Here is a 20,449-nt window from a genome sequence, read left to right on the forward strand (position 1 = left end):
GGAAGGCTCTAAACCGGGGATGGCACTGCCAGATGGTAGAGCTGAGATGTGGGCAGGCTTGCTCAGGTGGCAAGATGGAAAGAAGCAAGAGGCAGGGAGACCAGAGGACGGCCATGGGGCCTGTGCTCAGGCAGTAGCTGGGGAAGGGGGGACAGATTACAGAGCTGGCCTGGAGTTAGAATCCTCAAAGGAGGAGGTGTCCTCATTCTCCACTGTTGTCACCTAGAGGGTCAAGGAGCCCTCTGTCCAACATTGATCGTCTGGGTTTAACCCAGGGATGAGAGTGGGGGTGGGGGGCAGGTGGCAGGAGGAGGAAAAATGTGAGAGGAAGAGAAGGTGAAACAGAAAACAGAAATCTTGACTTTTGTTGTTCTATTTTTCAAACCCTGATTTCAGCTAGAAAAATCAATACCTAACGAAGACTCTTGATTTCGTCTCAGGTCATGATCCCAGGGTCGTGAGATCAAGGCCCATGTCCGGCTCTGCGCTGACAGGGCAGAGTCTGCTTGGTATTCAATTTCTCCCTGGCTGTTTGCCCCTCCTCCACTCGTGTGTGCACGCACACACGTGCGCACGCTCTCTCTCTCAAAATAAATAAGTAAACATTAAAAAAAAAAAAAGAAATAATAACAGCTAGCTTTCACTGAGCTCTTCCTGGGTGCCAGGCTCTGTGTTAGGTGATTTACTATATTATCTCATTAAGTCATCACAATCAACCCATGAAGGAGGTATCATCATCATTTCCATTTTAGAGATGAGGAACATAGGTGCAGCAAGGTGAAGGAAGGATATAGGCTACGATGAGGGACAGCAAGGATTGCGATTCAAGGTGGTCACACTCCAAACTCCAAGTTCTTGGAGGAAAACTAAACATCCCACGAGACTCGAGAAAACTGAAAACCAGAAGTCTGAGGTGTCCGGTGATAGTGAGATAGTCACTCTTCCCTACTGATACTCAGTAAGTCTATGAAAAGCTGATGTAATATGATATAAGTGGAAAAAGCACATTATATATAGCGTGATGTAGAATATGTGTATTTTTTTAAATTTTTTTTCTTAATGTTTTTACTTATTTTTGAGACAGAGAGAGACAGAGCATGAGCAGGGGAGGGGCAGAGACAGAGGGAGACACAGAATCCGAAGCAGGCTCCAGGCTTTGAGCCATCAGCACAGAGCCCGATGCGGGGCTCGAACTCACAGACTGTGAGATCATGACCTGAGCCAAAGTCAGACACTCAACCGACTGAGCCACCCAGGCGCCCCTAGAATATTTGTATTGTACATACATACAAGAACGTGTTAGAACACATGGACTCAAGATACTATCTATAGAAGCAACCGCAAATCTAAGGTACCTACGAGGTCAAGGCCTTTTTAGGAAAATTACAAAATTTTATTAAATGGCATCCGAGAAAACCTAAATACGTGAAGACGCATACCATGTTCATGGGGAGGAAGGCAGTTCTCCTCAGTGTCCTAACACTATTTCAGTCAAAAGCCCAACTCAGTTTTTCTTATAATCTTTAGCAAGCTGAAGGTTCAGCATACACGGAAGACCAAAGGGCCAAGAAAGGTTAAGACACTCTCAAAGCAGAATTCTGGGCAAGGCATTAGCCCGTCACATACCAAAATTTATGATAAAGGAAACGCATTTTCAACAGTATTAAACTGATACAGGGATTGACAAATAGATTAATGAAACAGAAGAAAAGGCTCTAATAGAGGGATCCACATGAATCAGAAAACCTGATTTCTGATAGAGGATGCCCTAAAGACCAATGAGGTGGGGAACCCTTATTCCATAAATAAGGCTGTGAAAACTGGCTCTCCAAATGGGGAGAACAATACCCCTTAGTATACAAAAAATTACTTCCAGGTGGGTCAAGGCCTTAACTGTGAAAGAAAAACCTTAAAAACTTTTAAAAGAATGATTCAGCCACAGAAAAGAAGGAAATCCTGCCATTTGCCACAACATGGATGGACCTGAGGGCACTATGCTAAGTGAAATAAGTCAGACAGAGAAAGAATACTTTACTGTATGATCTCATTTGTATGCGGAATCTAAAAAAAATTGAACTCATAGAAATAAAAAATAGATTGTGGTTACCGATGGCTGAGGGTGGAGGAAATGGGATGTTGATCGAAAGGTACAAACTTCGGTCATGAGATAAATTCGTTCTGAAGATCTAACTGCAGCATGGTGACTTTATTTACAATACTACATTGTATACTTGAAATTTAACAAAGTGGATCTTGAATGTCCTTGCCACACACACACACACAAATGGTAACTATGTAAGGGGAGGGATGCATTAACTAACCACACTGCGGTAATCATTTCACAATAGGTATGTGTATCAAATCATCACGTCATATACCTTAGACTTACCCAATGTCGTTAATGATATCTCCATAAAGCTGGGAGAAAGAAACCTCTCAGAATAAAATAAAGAATATCTTTACGATCTCTGGGAGAGACAGATTTCTTAAGCAAAATATAGAAAATGAAACCACAAAGAAACAGGTTGATACATCCAACTGATTAAAATAATTTCTGTTCGTCGAAAGGCATCCCAAGAGATGAGATGACAAGTGATAAATTTGGGGAAGATATTTGTAACACGTAGTCAACAAATGATTAGTATATAAAATAGATAAAGTCCTACAAATTCATAAAACTAAAACGATCTGATAGGGAAATGAGGAAAAGACTTAAACAGATATTCTACATAAGAGGAAACAATTACGGCCAAGAAACCTATGACAAGGTACTTCATCTTGTTATTACTCATAACGATGCAAAATAAAACCACATTGTCATTTCACACCCATCAAACCAGTGAAAATTGTAAGTGTGACAATATTAAGTATTAGGATAGAGAGCAGCTAGATAGAAGGATCACCTACCCTTGGTGTCAGGTGTGTGAACCATACTGATGCCATCTTGGACAAATCCGCCATGATGACCGGTCTAAGACCTGAAGCTTTCTTGAACACCAGCATCCCCCCCCCCCCCCCCCCCCCACACACACATACACACATTCTTTCTTTTTGTCTAACCATGCCCTTAAATACACCCTTGGGACATAACATCCTTGATCTGCTCAGGAGATAAGACTACCAGCACTGTGCTGTCCAGTCTGTAGGCTGTAAAAGCAGGTCTTGCAGGAGGTGGGGTCACGGAGATCTCCTCCTCTTCCAGCTGCCCAAGACACACCCAAGGCATACTTCTGTCTGTAAGTCCCCTTAATAAACCACTTCTCAGGCTGGGCTTGTCAGCTTTTTTCTTTGATCTTATGTCTCCTTTAGAGGTCGTTTTCATATACCTCCTTTACACAGAACAACAGTGTATGTTGGGACTGTTGCACTGAAAAATAACACACATATATCTTATGACCCAGAAATTTCATTCTTAATTATATTAATAGAAAAACTCTTACACATGTGCACCAGGATATATGTATTAGAATAGTCATAACTGTTTTGTTTATTAAAAATCCTGAAACCAGGGTGCCTGGGTTTCTCAGTCAGTTAAGTGTCCGACTCTTGTTTTGGCTCAGGTCCTGATCTCACCGTTTCATGAGTTCGAGCCCCACATTGGCTCTGTGCTGGCAGCTTGGAGCCTGCTTGGGATTCTCTCTACCTCATTGTCTGTCCCTCCCTGCTCGTGCTATCTCTGTCTCTAAATAAACTTTCCAGTTCCATCCAGTTGCTACAAAATAAGTCAGGCAGAGAAAGACAGATACCATATGTTTTTACTCATGTGGATCCTGAGAAAGTCAGCAGAAGACCAGGAGGGAGAGGAAGGGAGAAAAAAAAAAAGAGAGGGAGGGAGGCAAACCATAAGAGACTCTTAAATACTGAGAATAAACTGAGGGTTGATGGGAGGTGGGGGGCGGAGGGGAAAGTGGCTGATGGGCATTGAGGAGTGCACCTGTTGGGAGGAGCACTGAGTGTTATATGGAAACCAATTTGACAGTAAGTTTCATATTAAAATAAATAAATAAACATCAAGGTGGACACAAAATTAAATGTCCCATCAAAAGTAAATAAATAAACTGAAAAAAAAAAATCCCAAAACCACTTCACATCCACATTAGGATGGCTATTATTGAAACACCAAAAAAAAAAAAAAAAACCTCCAAAAAAACAAAAACAAAAAAAACACACAAACAAAAACAAAAACAAAAACATCCCAGAAAAACCCAAGAATAAATGTTGACAAACATATGGCGAAATTGGAACCCTTGAGCATTGCTGATAAGAATGTAAAATGGTACAGCTGCTGTGGAAAACAATAAGGCAGTTTCTCTAAAATGAAAAATAAATTAACATATGATCCAACGATTTCACTTATGTAACTGAAAGCATTGAAAGTAGAGACTCAAACAGATATTTGTACACCCAGGTTCAGAACAGCATTAAGAGGTGAAAGGTTGAAACAATACCCGAGTATCCATCAATACATGAATGGATACACAAAAGTTGGTATATACATACAATGGAATATTATTTATCTTTTTATTTTTTTATTTAAAAAAAATTTTTTTTTTAACGTTTATTTATTTTTGAGACAGAGAGAGACAGAACATGAACAGGGGAGGGGCAGAGAGAGAGGGAGACACAGAATCTGAAACAGGCTTCAGGCTCTGAGCAGTCAGCACAGAGCCCGATGCAGGGCTCGAACCCATGGACCGTGAGATCATGACCTGAGCTGAAGTCGGACGCTTAACCGACTGAGCCACCCAGGCGCCCCTATTTATCTTTTTAAAAAGGAAGGAGCGGTGCCTGGGTGGCTCAGTCAGTTGAGCGTCTGACTTCGGCTCAGGTCATGATCTCACAGCCCGGGGGTTCGAGCCATGTGTCGGGCTATGTGCTGACAGCTCAGAGCCTGGAGCCTGCTTCGGTTTCTGTGTGTCCCTCGCTTTCTGCCCCTCCCCCACTCACACTCTGTCTCTCAAAAAAGAAAAATGTTAAAAAAACATTGTTCTTAAAAGGAAGGAAATTCCAGCACATGCTTCAATATGAATGAAACTTGAGGATATTATGCTAAGTAAAATAAACTAGTCACTAAATGACAAAGACTTTCCATTTAAATGAGGTACCTAAGGTAGCCAAATTTACAACAGCAGAAATTAGAATGGTGGTTGTCAAGGGTTAGGGGGAGGAGAGAAGGGGAAATTATTGTTTAATGGGTACAATGTTGCAGCCCGGAAAGATGAAAAAGCGCTAGAGGAGGGCGGTGGTGACGGTTGCACAACAATGTGAATGTACTTAATGCCACTGAACAGGATGCTTAAAAAATGGCTAAAATGGTAGATTTTATGTTTATATAGGTTTTACCACAATAAAAATAGATCTTTAATCATTTTCTTTAATAAAAAAAACATTTTAAAGATGAAAAAGAAAACCTGGAAACCATCCACATGTTGATGAGCAGGAGAATGGATACATAAGTCGGAGCGCAATATACACATGCAATGTAGTACCTCAGAGCAGTGACGGTGAATAATCTACGCCTGTTTACAGCTACCTGGATGAATCTCACGAACATAATACATGAAAGGGGCAAGTTGCAAAATAATACACTCCAATTATATAGTTTAAAACATTACATCGTTTGGGGACACCATGTACAGAGAGTAAACCTATTAAGAAAAACAAAGGAATAGGGCATCTGGGTGGCTTAGTTGGTTGAGTGTCTGATTTCAGCTCAGGTCATGATCTCATGGTTGGTGAGTTCGAGCCCCACATCGGGCTCTCTGCTGTCAGTCTGTCCCGCAGAGCCCGCTTCAAATCCTCTGTCCCCCTCTCTCTGCCCCACCCTCACTTGCACTCTTCCCCAAATCAATAAATATTAAAAGGAAAAGAACAGAAAAGAAAAGAAAAGAAAAGAATGACTCACACAAAACTCAAGATGGTGACTACCTCTGGGTGGATTGAGAGGGAGGGGCATGTAGAGATTTCTAAGATATTGGTGATGGTCTATTTCCTAAGCTGGGTGATAGATACATGGATATTCATTCTACAATTCTTCAAGTTACACATCTGTGTTATATACTCTTTTGGTGTGCATATACCTATACACAGAAAATATTAAAAAAAACCAAACTTTTTTTAACCTATACATAAAAAACAAAAAACAAAACAAAAAAAAAAAAACGCTGGAAGAACTCTACACATGATGTTGTCTCAGTAGGGAGGCTATTTTACTTTTTGTTTTCCTGTATTTTTAAAAATATTCTTTCATACTTTGATAGTGAAAGAGGAATTAAATGATATTAGGGGCATCTGGGTGGCTCAGTCGATTGAACATCAGGATCTCACGGTTGGTGAGTTTGAGCTGCGCATCTGGCTCACTGTTATCAGCGCAGAGCCTGCTTCAAATCATCTGTCCCCCTCTCTCTCTGCCCCTCTGCGTGTGCTCTCTCTCAGAAATAAAATAAACATTAAAAGAAAGAAAAAAGAAAAATTATACTAAGAAAAAAAGAAGAGAGATTTTCCCTCAGATTTGTGCAGAGAAAAGGGAAATGAGGAGACATGGGTGAAAGCTTTGGGCTTCCCTTAACTCTAGTGGTAGCAGAAGATGACATTAAAATTTTGAGGCGAAATGCTAATTCAGAGATAATGAGTTTCCACTGCAGTTGAGGTAGGAAATGGTTCCTCCAAAAGTGAACTCCCCAGTCCCTCTTCTCAGGAAATCCCTGCCAGTTTCAAGAGTGGGCAGAGGGTTTTGTTGCCCTTTTGAAACGAGGGACATAATCAAGAAGACGAAGCCACGGGGCTCAACCAGCGCTTGTCAGCATTGATTTCATAGGAAAATTTTGGCACGCATCCCCTTTCAGCAGATGAGAGAGAAGAAAAAGAGGAACAGCCCAGAGCTAAGAGAAATAGTTGAGCTGGAAGATGGTTTGAGAAAATAGGGCTCAACAAATCACCATATATCTGGATAGTATTAGCTGCCATTTGGTAAAGTTAATTCCAGACATGTTGGGATTCTCCTTCCACACTATCATTTTATGTATCTCCTTTCTCTCTCGTATCATCACTGAAAGCTCCACACACGACAACAGACTCCACTGTTCACTGTTTTGAGGCAGGCATGTCTTTCACAGACATATAGGCGGCACTCACCACGAGTACAGGGCTTGTCTGGGGCCTGGAGACACAGATGAATGAGACAGGGACCCTCACTTCAAGGAGCTCACCCTCAAGAGTGGGAGGCAGATATAATGGCAGTTAGAATGGGATGGAAAATGTTTTGAAGCCCATAAGTAGAAAGCATTGTGGGCCACAGCACAGAGGAGGGACATCTAACCCAGCCTGGGGGTAACCAAGACTCTATCAAGTTGCAAAGGATTTGTAGGGATGCATAAAGGATGAGTAAAGGAGGCAAAGAAAGGTTAAGGTGAAGAGCAGGTCCAGGCACCTGGGTGGCTCAGCAGGTTAAGTGTCCAGCTCAGGTCACGATCTCACAGTTCATGAGCCCTGCGTCAGGCTCTGCGCTGACAGCTCAGAGCTTAGGGTCTGCTTCAGATTCTGTGTCTCCCTCCCTCTCTGCCCTTCCCCTGCTCATTCTGTGTCTCTGTCTCTGTCTCTCTCTCTCAAAAATAAACATTAAAACCATATGGGCAAGGAAGTGGGGGAGAAATAATGGTGTGGCATGAAGGCAACCTTCAGTGGTTTATTTTTTCTGGAGTGTGATTTTATGATATAAGAAACAGGTATTTGGTCTTCATCCTATTTCTAACACAGAGCTTCTAAAACCCTTAGACTTTCCTACAAGATAAGCACAATAAGGTTGTCTTTTATTATTCACAATGATCCCCTTCCAACCACACCTGAGTTTGCATTACTGAGGTGACTTTTGGAAAGCCCCTAAGGATGGTTCCCCTTTGCCAGGGGAACCAACAACTTCTTTGGCAGGGTTGTAATTTAGCCCCTCCACCAACTTCAGGAAGGGGAAAAGGGCTGGGGATTGGGTTCAATCACCAATGGCAATGACTTGATCAATCATACCTATGCAATGAAGCCTCCATAAAAGCCCAAAGGGACACAGGGTTTGGAGACCTTGCATGTCGGTAAACATGTGGAGGTGCTCGGAGAGTGGCAGCTCGTCACCTCTTCCTACACACCTTACCCTACGTACTTCATCCGGCTATCTGTATCCTTTACGATATTCTTTATAATAAACTGGTAAATGTAAGTAAGTAAACATCTGAGTTCTGTGAGCCTACCTAGCAAATAATTTAACCCAAGGAAGAGGTCTCAGGAACCTCTCATTTATAGCTGGTCCCTCAGAAGCACAGATGACAACCTGGACTTGAGGAGGGCACCTGAAGCGGGACAGTCTTGTGGGGTTGAGTCCTTAATCCTTGAGATCTGGTGCTATCTCCAGGTAGATAGTGCCAGAATTTAGTCAATTGCTTGGAGGTGCTGGAGAACACATTCCGAATGGAACATCGACCAAGGGAGGCTGGGGAATTTATAAGGAGCCCTGTCTAGAAGATCTTGTCTTACCAGGTTGGGGGACTTAGACCCAGCCCCGGGTACCGGGCAACCATGGAGGTATTTTAACAGGAAAGAGAGGTGGCCAATTTGTCCCATGCATTATGATCAATCTCCTTTAAATGGCCCATTTGATGATGTCATAAGCCAAAAGAAACATGGTACAAACCACAAGCAGATTAGGTAAAGGGCAGGTAGAGTTCAAATTTGGAAAGACATGTCCACGTCTGAGTCCTGCTTCACTACTCACCGGCTGTGGTGAGTCACTTATGTCCTCTGAGCCACTGTGTGATCACCTGTAGTGGGGCTGATGTGATCACCCAATAAAACACTATGAGCTCAAGTGCAGATCTGTATTTGCCTGAAAAAAAAAATCTCTCAGATATGTTATTGATCCAAAGATTAAAAGGCAGATTAATATGTATGATAGCATTAATCTGAAAAGAAAAAGAAAATATGTATGTACGAAAAATGCAGAGAAAAAAGTTGGAAGGATTCACACCAAATTGAAACACAGCTTACCTCTGGGGACGCAGAGGAAAGTCATGACTGGAGCTAGAGATCAAAGGGGGTCTCTGCCCTATCTGTCAAGTTTTCGTTTTCACCTGGAAAATGTATTCCTACACTATTTGTGTATTTAAAAATTAATTTTTAAATAACCTGACAAAAAACCCTTGACAGACAATAGATTTTTCAGTCAACGTTCTCTCCCTTCTGCTTATTTTCATAGGGAGATTTGGGGTCTTTCCAGTTCCATTTCCTAATTCACCCTAATTCCAATCATAGTTGGAAGCCGGTCATAGTCATTTAACAAATATTTGTAGAAGACTTTTTCCAATGGGGTCAGCGGGCTTCTTGCAAGTGGGTTAAAGGTCTCTCTTGGCCAATCTCTGACCCCAAGGTCTCCCCTGGAAGCTGCCTGAGGAACTGAACTTGGTCCTCAGTCGGGCCCCCGAGGACACTGCTGTCCCTCTGGCCTTTTGGTGGACCCTCAATTCTTTGGGAATCTCCCACTCCTGCTCCTCCTTCCTGGCCTCAGAGCTCTTGGCTGGGAAAGCGGAGCGATGTCTGTGGCTGTTTTCTTCCCACAGAAAGCCTGGGGTCACTACTGGCCACCAAAAAGCCCTGTCCAGTGAAGAAAACCTTTAGCAGTGGTCACCTCTGCTGGGGAGTGGAGGGAGGGACAAGAAAGACTTCACTCTCCATTGCGGACCCTTTTTCCTATTTGACTATCTGTTTTCCATATGTTACGTTTTAAATTAGGTAGTTACTATTCCTTTAATTGATTAGTACATGAAAACAAAAGAAATCACAAAAGCGAATTCTATTTTAATAACTCTGACTTAGACCAGGTGAGAGTTTTTGATAAATATATGACTTGGGGGGTGGGCAGGGCAGAAAGAGGTCATTTGATGGGGTGACTCTTCTGGAGAGGAGGGTCCAACTGTCATCTACACCCAGAACACTCAAACACTTCCTAGGGCTCAGTCAGGATTTCTTGAATTTAACTCGGTAGGAAGCCATGTCTAGGGTCTGCTAAAAATGTACTTGTTTTGGAAAGGAGGAAAAAAAACGGAGGAAACTCACAGAGCAAGGAGGGACCTTGGGTGTTCTGACAGAATCTCCTCCCCTCACCGATATGGCCATGAGACCAGACTGGGGATGAAACTTGAGATCAAGCTAGAACCAGATTGAAAGTAGTAGGGGCTCCAGAGGTACCTGAGTGGCTCAGCTGGTTAAGTGGCTGACTCTGGATCTCAGTTCAGGTCTTGATCTCAGAGTTGTGAGTTCAAGCCCCACCTTGAGCTAGTGGATGTGGAGCCTACTTAAAAAACAAAATAGTGGGGGCTCTGATATGACCACAAGATAACTACTTGACCCTCCCGACTATCCTGTGAAGTGGGTGCCCTGTCCATTTTGCAGGGGAGGAAACTGAGGCTATAGCAGAGAATGAGACAACCTCATGGTGACAGACAGGAATCAATGGAACGAGGTCTACGATTCTGCTCTCTGACCCTAAAGCTTTCTCTTGTGCCTTTGACCTCACCTCATGTTATGCAACTCTTGGGGTCACAGTGAGCCAGCTTTTCATTTGGACTTTTTCCATTTGCAGGCACCTTGGAAACTGTTTGGATCTGGCTGGGAACCCCTAGAACGTATTATTATTGGACTTCTGTATATTTATCACTATTTATGGGATGCTAAACACATGTGTGAAGGGAGTTCCTGTCCTGTTCACTGGTGCATCATCAACTTGCGAATGAATGAGCAAATGACCTCTATTCCTCTAAGATCTCCCCCCTTTACACAAAAAGAAGTTAAGGCTCAGAGAGCTGAAGGGACTTACTTTGGTTACACGGCAGTCACACCCAGGCCTCCCTTTTCTATTTCCTCCTCAGAGTCAAGTTTGGTTTGACACCCCGCCAATCACCAGCTCACCCTGAGGAAGCATAGCACAGTCATCAGCTGGGAGAACAGACCCGCTTGCCCCAGGTTGGACGTCAGCACTGTCAACACATGGTGACGCCCACACACTGTGACACACACACACATGCTTGGGCCACACAGAAGCCTCCCCAGTCTCCACAGCCAGCCAAGGAGCCGGAATGGAGGGAGGAGCCCGCGGGGAAGGGGGGCACAGTTGAGTCTCTGGCCGCGCAGGCCCCGCTCCACCCCAAGCCACCCCACAGACAACGGAGGAAAGGGTCCAGGTGAGCGTCAGGTGAGAAACATGATGGAGATGAGAGCAGGTGGCACTGAGTCACGTAGCTCGTGGAGACGACTGCTGGAGGCAGAAGTTAGCACTGTCTGGGGGAGACTCAGACACGGGACCTGCACAGCCCTTGAAAAGTGTGGATGAAACGCCACACCCTAGGCTGACCAGAGGTCCACCATCTGTGTGAGACAAAGGCCCCCTTCCTGCATGGACCTAATGCCACTACCTTTGCATTCATTCTCCCTAGAGGTCTCAGAGTGGAAGGGTGTGAGCCAACTGCAATTTTATGGACATAATACATGTGCCTGATTCTATGCTAAATCCTGGCCCTATATCAAGGCATTTAATATGATATAAACGCTACACAGTTTACCAATGAGCAGACTGAGGCACAGAATGGTTCAGTAACCTACTCACGGTCACACAGCCGGGATAATAGGCTAGCACAATCCAAAGCCCTCTGGGTCATAAGCCCCACAGAGCAGGAGCTCAGTGAGTAGTTAATGTGCCAAGGAGGAAAAGGTCAGGCAGGTGGATCTCAAGAAAGAGGCAAGACTGAACCACACTCGCAAGAGAAATTAGGTCCGCCTAGATTTATCTGGATTCAGAGACAGAGTGAGGACTCATGAAAAAGGAAAAAGGTGGGACTCAGAAAAAAAGGATCCAAAGAATTGAGATTTCCTCGTGTGCACTGAAAAGCTAGAAGGTTATCTGCCAGGGGCTCATGACCAAGTAGTTTCCTGCATAGCTGTGGGGAGCACCTGGGCACTTAATATAAAATGGAAACACTGAGCACACTGCACCCATGTATCCTTCTACCAAATATGCACCTGTGTGTGATACAGAGCTTGGTGGGGGCGCCTGGGTGGCTCAGTCGGTTGGGCGTCCGGCTTCGGCTCAGGTCATGATCTCGCGGTCCGTGAGTTCGAGTCCCGCGTCGGGCCCTGTGCTGATGGCTCAGAGCCTGGAGCCTGCTTCGGATTCTGTGTCTCCCTCTCTCTCTGCCCCTCGCCTGTTCATGCTCTGTTTCTCTCACTCTCAAAAATGAATAAATTTTTAAAAAATTAAAAAAAAAAAGATACAGACGTGGGTGCTGGGGCAAGAGATATATCCCCCCTCCACATATATGGTTACTTGTTCATCTAACATTCCCTGATCCCTGTAGAAGAAACCTGATGAAACCCAGCGCCCTTCCCATCTTTGTCAATGCTGCCCTAATGTTTCTTTAGGAAGTCACCCTTCTCCCATCTAAATCTACGTGTGTAGGATGGGGCTGACTGCACTCCAGGCACGAGCGGCTGGTATTCACATACCATTCTCCTCGAGCCACTGGTCAGGGCTGGGGCCTAAGCCAGGCCCTCGTGGGTCAGCCCAGGAGACCTCACTGGAGGTGTCAGGAGCCTGGTCCTCATTATCTACTGAACTTGCTGAGCAGGAAAACGTTAACCTGGAGCTACAGATGGACATTTGCCACCACAAAGGGAAAGTTTACCTTGAAATGAAGCCAGAAGAAAAAAGATGAGCCCAGAATGGAGAGAGGGATTCCTGATGCGATTGTTGAAGTGCCTAGATCCAACTGTGCCTGAAACCCAAATCTACCTCTGGACTCTTTCCCCCCCTGAGACGGTGTGCATTGATTTGAGATGATCTCTTTCACCTTCAACCGAAAGAGTTCAGACCAAGTCATCCGTATAGGTGAGCTCAGGGGCCCCTTCCCGGCCTCCCAGGACCTCTGGTGCTGCCCACACCACAGCACTTACCACACTAAGATGCCTCCACACAAGAAATTAGTGCCCCTGACCCTGGTTTTTTACAGTGGTACCACATTTTTGGTCACCTCCTCCCTAACTTCTTGAAAGCAGGGATGTGTCATGTTCATCCAAAAGTCCCGTCACAAAGAGGTATTCAGTGAATGACTTACAATGAATGAATGTCCTCCAGTGAGGAGACTTTAATAGAGACTCTGTTTGTCCAGAGGCCTAAGTTACCCTCAAGACCTCTCTGAGCTGACAAAAGATTATTATTTCTTAATCTCTCTCTATCCAGACCACATCTGAACCAGCCACACCCATGGAACACAAACCAGTCTCTCATTACAGAAAAGGAAATCTGAGCCAGCTATTCCCCGGCTTAAAACACCTTTCAGTGACGTGTTCGGCAGGAGGCGGTGGAGGCAGGGAGCATTTGGATCCAGGGAACATTCCACATGATAGTACACTCGTCTGTTTATTGATTGATTTAGCAAGCATTTAATTAGCACCTACTGTGTGCTAGGCACATGTTACTTCATCTTCACAGCAAGGTTTTAGGACCATGTATTTGTTCCGCTTTATAACAAACCACCCCACACCTGGTGGCTTAGAGCAACAAACATTTTGTTATCTCACAGGATCCAAGCAGAACTCGGCTGGACACCTCCGGGTCAAGGTCTCTCGTGAGGCCACAGTCGAGCTGTCCACCAGGGCCGCAGTCATCTCAAGGCCTGGCTGAGGCTGCAGAATCCATTCCCGAGCTCACGCACAAGGTTTTGGTCAAGCCTCAGGAGGTTCACACTTGGCCCTCTCACCCTCGGCCTAACTCACACAGGCTTCTCCACAGGGCTGCCTTACCACATGGCTGCTGGCTCACCCCGGGCCGCTGATGTGAGTGACAGCAAGAGTGCCCAAGACAGAAGCCGCGATCTCTTTGTAACTCCGTCCTAGGAGTAACATGCCATTACTCCTGCCACATTCTGTTCATTAGAAGTGAGTCAGTAAATCCAGTTTACACTCTAAGAAAGGGGATTGCACAAGGATATGAATACCAGGGGGTGGATTGATTCGGGTGGCGAGTTTAGAGGCTTCCTGACACAGATGAGGTGTTATTAGCCTTCATTTCATACTCAGACGCCCAGCTAGTTAGGCAATGTGTCCAGGTCGCTCAGCCAGAGTGCTGACTGACCAGTTGGGGTGAGGCGAAGGAAGGCAGAGAGAAGGTGCTGGTAGAAAAACAAATGGGGATAGGGTCTATATTAATTGTACCACTATGTAACTGATTACCTACAACTTTGTGGCTTAAAAGAAACGTTTATTATCTCACATCCTCCCAGGAATTCAGAGGCAGCTTGGCTGGGTGGTTCTGAGTCAGGGTCTCTCATGAGGCTGTAGTTAAGCTGTGGGCCAGAACTGCAGCGTTGAAGATTTGACTGGGGCTAAGGATCCACTCCCGGGATGGCTCACTCACAAGGCTGTTGATGGAAGGCCTCAGTTTCTGGCCGCATGGACCCCTCTATAACAGTGCCTGAGTATCTTTGCAACACAGACGCTGGATTCCTCCAGAATAAGTGATTCAAGAGAGCCTGAGCGGAAGCCTCAATGCCCTTTATGACTTTGTCTCAGGAGTCATACACTGTCATTTCTGCAATGTCCTGTTGGTTACCCAAGTCTGTCCTACTTGTTGTGGGAGGTGATTACACAAGGGCATGGGAACATCAGTGAGGACCATTGGAGGCTGGCTATCGTAGAGTCCTACAAGATTAGTAATCCTAAAGCTCGGTTTTTATTAAGTCACTCCTCTGGTCCAAGAGACCCAGAGCTTTCCCACATACCGCAGCACAGTCGGATTTCCTTAGCCCTATCTCCCACTGTCTTTTGGGTGGATGGATCATCTGGGACTGGCAGCCTGGTCTGCTTACAGACCCTAACAGTCTCCACAGAGATCCTTGTGGATGTGCTCCCTTCCCCAGCCCCTCTGTTCTGTGGGAAAGCCTACTTCCCTGGGAAGCCTCCATCCAGCCTTTGACACAGAGGCATTGCACCCCTACCGCGTGCAGACTCTGGCTGGGTGCTGGGATACAAGAATGAGCAACGGACATCCGTGCTCCCCGGAGAGCTTCCAGTCAAGATGGGGAGGTTGACATTAGCCAATTAACGATAATGTAATCACAAATCGTGACACGGTTTCCCCAGGAAAACTACTGGTGCCATGCAAACGTATAGTGGGGAAGAACCTGGATGATTCTATATATAATATTTGAGCTGCCAAGTAATTAACTAGTCTGAGGCAGGTGCATCAGCATTAGGTTCAGGTGTAAGCAGCTGAAAATCCAAAATAAAGGTGGCTTATATAAGATAGATATTTATATCTCGCTTAGACATCTGGGGAGGTGTTTAAGGACAGGTACTGTGCCACTCAGTGACAGGGACTCAGGCTCCTTCTATCCTGTTGCTCTGTTCTGCATGACCTTCTTCACGTGGTCCACGATGGTGGCATCCACATTCTGGGCAGCTATGTGGAAAAAGCGAGACAGAGGATAATATATACCAAGTATCCCTGAAGCTGCCATAGATGCTTCCCCTTACATATCAATGGTCAGAACTTAGTCACTAGGCCATACCTAGGTGCAAGGGGAGCTGAAAAATGCAACTTTCATTCTGAGAACCCATATGCCCAGCCAAAAATTGGAGCTCCATCACCATGCAAAAATAGCAATGATAGTCAACCCCACCTTGCATTATTCTGTACCAGGCACTGTCCTAAGTCCTTGACATATGTCAACTCATTTCTTTTTTTTTAATGTTTTTAATTTTTTTTTAATTTATTTTTGAGACAGAGCACGAGTGAGGGAGGGACAGAGAGAGAGGGAGACACAGAATCCGAAGCAGGCTCCAGGCTCTGAGCTGTCAACACAGAGTCTCACGTGGGGCTTGAACTCACGAACCGCGAGACCATGACCTGAGCCAAAGTCAGATGCTCAACTGACTGAGCCACCCAGGCACCCCTTTCTTTTCTTCTTCTTCTTTCTTTAATTAAAAAAAAAATTATATCAGCTCATTTTACCCTCCTAACAAATCTGTGAAGAAGGTACTACTATTGTCCCCATTTTATGGATGGGGAAACTGAGAGACAGATGTAAAATAACTCAATAAGTGGACATGCTGGAACATGAACCCATGAGGTGTGGCTCCAGAGTCTGGGCTCTGTCCACATGGCTAACAGTCCTGAAGAAAGGGAGAACAGATATTGGGAGACATTGCCCCTATAAACAGAGTGGAACACAAAGAAGAAAGTACTCCAGGCAAAAGGAATAGCCAATGTAAACCCCACCCCAGTCTGCTTGCAGGGAGCAAGGTCTTTATAGCAGTGCCTCTGAAACTTAAATGTGCCAACAAATCTCTTGGAGATCATGTTTTTAAATGCAACCTGATTCAATAGGTTGGGGCTGAGGCCCCACAAATAGTGGTCTGGGCCCCGTGGCAGGCCACTCAAGGCCCCTTCACCTTTCTTGTTACCCCAGACTTCCAGTTCAGGCTGATGTCCTTCTCTCACTTCAAAGTGCCAGGCCACTTGTAGAGTGGCCCCGTGGCAGGCCACTCAAGGCCCCTTCACCTTTCTTGCTACCCCAGACTTCCAGTTCGGGCTGATGTCCTTCTTTCACTTCAAAGTGCCAGGCCACTTGTAGAAAGAAAGAAAGAAAGAAAGAAAGAAAGAAAGAAAGAAAGAAAGAAAGAAAGAAAGAGAAGAAAGAAAGAAAAGAGAGAGAGAAAGAAAGAAAGAAAGAAAGAAAGAAAGAAAGAAAGAAAAAGGAAGGAAGGAAGGAAGGAAGGAAGGAAGGAAGGTAATGCTGGAGGTCAGAGGGAGGAAGAGATAACTGGTCAGGCTGTACTGTATGCTCCAGGGGAAGATTTTGGTTCACCCCCCACCCATAGTGCTGTCACAGTGCATTCTGAATCCTCCCAGAGGAACCAGGTACCATGATTTACCTCTTTTTATAGATGAGGAAACTGCCCTCTGGTCCTGCTTTTAGAACACGAGCCCCCACCTTCCTCCCCTGGGATTTTTCAAGCCCTATGACTGAAACCTTGGAGGTGGGGCCAGCAATAGAACCCCAGGGGAAGTTCGGAATTAGTTTCCTCTACACCAGTCTTGTGTTACCTCAACTATCAACACTTCTAATCCACCAATCCTGGAGGGAGGTGCTGACTATGTGTGAATTTTGCAGGATGAAATTGAGGCTCAGAGAGGTCTGCCCTGGGCCAGGTCACAGACTTGGGCAAATCTCGCTCTGCCTAAGACAACCAGCATGTCCTGTATGGACCTGGCTCACAGCCGGCTCTCAATGAATACCGTTGGAATGAACCATAAACAGAAGGTGCAGGCAGAGGCAGCTATCTGGTCCACCACAGTCACTTCGGGTGATTGTGCCCATATCATGTGCCAGGCACTGCACTAAGCCAGTCTCCCAACTTTCTTATCTGACCCCCAGGAAAATGCCCCTCAAATGCCATCAGTCTCTTTGTGCATACGTGGAAAGGGTGGGGGCTCAGAGATGCCAAGTGTCTTTCCCAGAGAGGCACAGCAGGGAAACAGATGGTGGGTTCACTTTATAAATCTAGGATTGCCTTATCTCCTCCTGTCACAGAGCTAGACGCTGTGCGCGACCCAAATCTGGATCATTCATTCAATTTAATCCTTACAACTCAAGGAAACCGTTTTGCAAATGCAACAGGGCTCTGAGAGGCTGAGGTTTGCCCGAGGCCACAGAGAGAAAGTGAAGGAAAACACAGTGGGGGCTTCGAAGGAAGAAACGCGTCTCTGTGGGTTCCCTGCCCCGGCCCCAAAAGGTCGGCCCCTCCCCCTACGCGCCCGCGGGCCCCTTTAACCGGGCGGCGGAAGGGGCGGTGGGGGGCGGCGGACAGCGCCCAATGGGCTGCGCGGAGCGTCACTTCCCGGCGGCGGGAGGCAAGCGGCGGGTGTCTGGGGCGGTGGGCGGCCCGCGGGGGCGGGGCAGCCGGAGGAGGCGTTGGCAGCGGGCTGGGACCCACGCGGCGCCGCGGCCCACCTGGCCTGCAGCGCTCCCACCCCCGGCAGCGGCGGCACGATGCCCTTTGACTTCAGGAGGTGAGTGTGGCGACCGCGGACACAGGGGGTGCCCGGGCACGACGCGGACCCCTCTTGCCGGCACGCAGAAGCGGCCCCCAGCCCTGTGCATGCCTCGGCAGGCCCTCGGGGACCTGGGGCGGGACCCCTGCAGCACACAAAGCCGGCCGGAACCGCGGAGGGCCCCCCGGTGCAGCGGCTGGCAAAGCCATCCACCTCCGGGCCGCCCATCCCTCCCCTCCGCCGAGCCCCCTCCTCAGCCTGGCCCCACACCACTCAAACGCGCATCTCCACCCCCATTCTGGGAAACAGATTAACTCCCTACCCCCGATGGGAACAAACGAGCTCTTCCCCTCCTGCCGTCCGTCCGTGGAGTCTTTTCGTGGCCCCTGCCCCTGCTGACAGGTGCGTCCGGGGCACCTCCAGTGAGTCCACAGGGGTCTGCAGCCCCATACCGCCTGGCAGCAGCTGGAGGGTTTTAGGTTTCCATAGTCTGAGGCTGCCCCAGCCTGGGCAACACAGGAGGCCTCTGCCAGTCCGGGTCCTGTTCTCTGGGTATGGGGGCACCATGGGAAGGGGAGGAGGCCAGGAGTCATGGGCAGGGCTCCCCAGAGGACCCAGCCTGGTCTGGCCTGGGCTTTCTGCAGTCACTACAATGGGTTCTTTGTAGGGTCCAGCTGCCTCATGGTCCACGTTGTGCTGGGTTAGGCCTTCTGGAAGCCTGCCTCGGAAGAGGTCTCCAACCAGGCTTTCCCTTGAGGTATGGAGCCCCAGGGAATGCCCTGGCCTGAGGCAGACACACTTTGGGGGGTTTGGCCAGGAAAATGGCAGGACTTTAGTGTAGGAGAAGAGCTGGATTAGAATCCTGGCTCTGCTCCCTCCACTGAGCAGCTCCGTATATTCTAGAAGTTAGGGGCGAAGGCTCTGGATTCAGACCTCCCCTTGGCTCTGTGGTGGGATAACTTGGACGAGTGTCTGAACCCTCTCAGTATCTCTAAAATTTACCACCTGCAGACTGGGGCTAAAATAAGGTCCTCACCTGCGAGGACTGAATGCATGAGAAGCGCTTAAGTCAGAGCCTGCTGTAGGGTTTAGAGCCCAGGAGGAGGATGTTAGTAGATGAGGATCTTCTCCATGAGGTCATTTCTTCATCCACAAATAGGGATTCTAATGCCTCGCAGGAGGGAACTGTCTCCCTCCTCACCTGCCCTTTCCCTTCCTACAGGTGTGAGTGAAATCAGGGTAAAGTGACAGTCTTCCCAGAAGGAAAAGCCTGGCGGTGACCCTTATGCATTGGCTGTTGTGGTACTCTAGCCTGTCCTGGGCACCGATGCCATCTAGAAAACATCTGCCAGCTTCCTGCCCCTTCCATGAAGCCTAGAGGTTCGCACTAGGGTCTCAGACAAATGCTTGCAGACCCAGGGCGGTTTCAAACAAAGAAAGTCCCTCTGATGGAATTCAGGGTCAGTCCTTTGATAATAAAGATTCCTGACCTTCCCACACACACCCTCCCCCGTCCCCATGTGATTTAGTAGGTTCCGGTGATTTTGACTTTGTTGGATAAATCACTGCTTTGGGTCACTTAATCCTGTCACTCTGTACCTAGCCCCTTATCTTAAAAGAAGGAAGTTGAGGCTCCAGGTTGAGGGTCTTGCCTTGGACCTCATGAGAACTAGCCTGAAGGGTGGGCCAGGGTCCCAGGTCACTAACAGCTTCTGACCTGGTGCCCCTTGAGTTGGAGATTTGGAGTGCCCCGGTGCCACGGGGACCCCAGCTAAATGAGGTGTTGTAATAAGTTTTCTTGAGGGCTTGGGCTTACCACAGAATGTTGAGAATAGATTTCACCACTTTGCATTTGCACTTTGGAGGACAAGACATTTCTGCCTAGCAACCCGCACTTTTTAAGATCCATTAACTCCAGGGCTCAGTTTCTAAGGAAGGTTCCACCACCCCACATACCTTCTTCCTCTTCAGTGTTCATCAGATGTTTACCGTGCTCAGCCCTCTGCCACGTGGCCCACAGTACAGAGCTGGGTGACATGTGGCCATGCCCTCTCAGCACTGGAGAGAAAAGAGGAGAGCATTGTGGGGCCCAGGAGTGGGGGCATGTTATGAACCAGGATGCTTGGGGCATCTACCCCTGTATAGGCACTGCAGGGTCCAGACTTGATGTCTGTTCCCTTGTCACCTGTGAGAGGGAGTTTTCATCTTCATTTTAAATCAAAGGAAAGGGAGGCTGCCAGGTAGAAGCTGTTTGCCCAGGGCCATATACTGGTGAGCTGGTGGAGTTGGGATTTGCACTCTGGGCTGTTAGCTCCAAAGCCTTAGCTCTGGGAGAAAAGGGAGTGCTTGGAGGGTCCCACAGCC

General features: G+C 47.0%; 1 protein-coding gene across 1 annotated transcript in view; it reads left to right on the forward strand.

Moving 5' to 3' along the window:
• Positions 1-17,972: 17,972 nt before the first annotated feature.
• Positions 17,973-20,449, forward strand: part of ERGIC1 (endoplasmic reticulum-golgi intermediate compartment 1) — a 103,228-nt gene continuing 100,751 nt past the window's right edge. Inside the window, exon 1 of the mRNA XM_078446878.1 lies at positions 17,973-18,103. Within this exon, the coding sequence (XP_078303004.1) occupies positions 18,084-18,103 (20 nt within the window). The 5' untranslated portion in view covers positions 17,973-18,083. The remainder of the gene's footprint in view (positions 18,104-20,449) is intronic.

This window comes from Panthera onca, chromosome A1, assembly GCF_046562875.1.
Source record: "Panthera onca isolate mPanOnc1 chromosome A1, mPanOnc1 haplotype 2, whole genome shotgun sequence".
NCBI lineage: Eukaryota > Metazoa > Chordata > Mammalia > Carnivora > Felidae > Panthera > Panthera onca.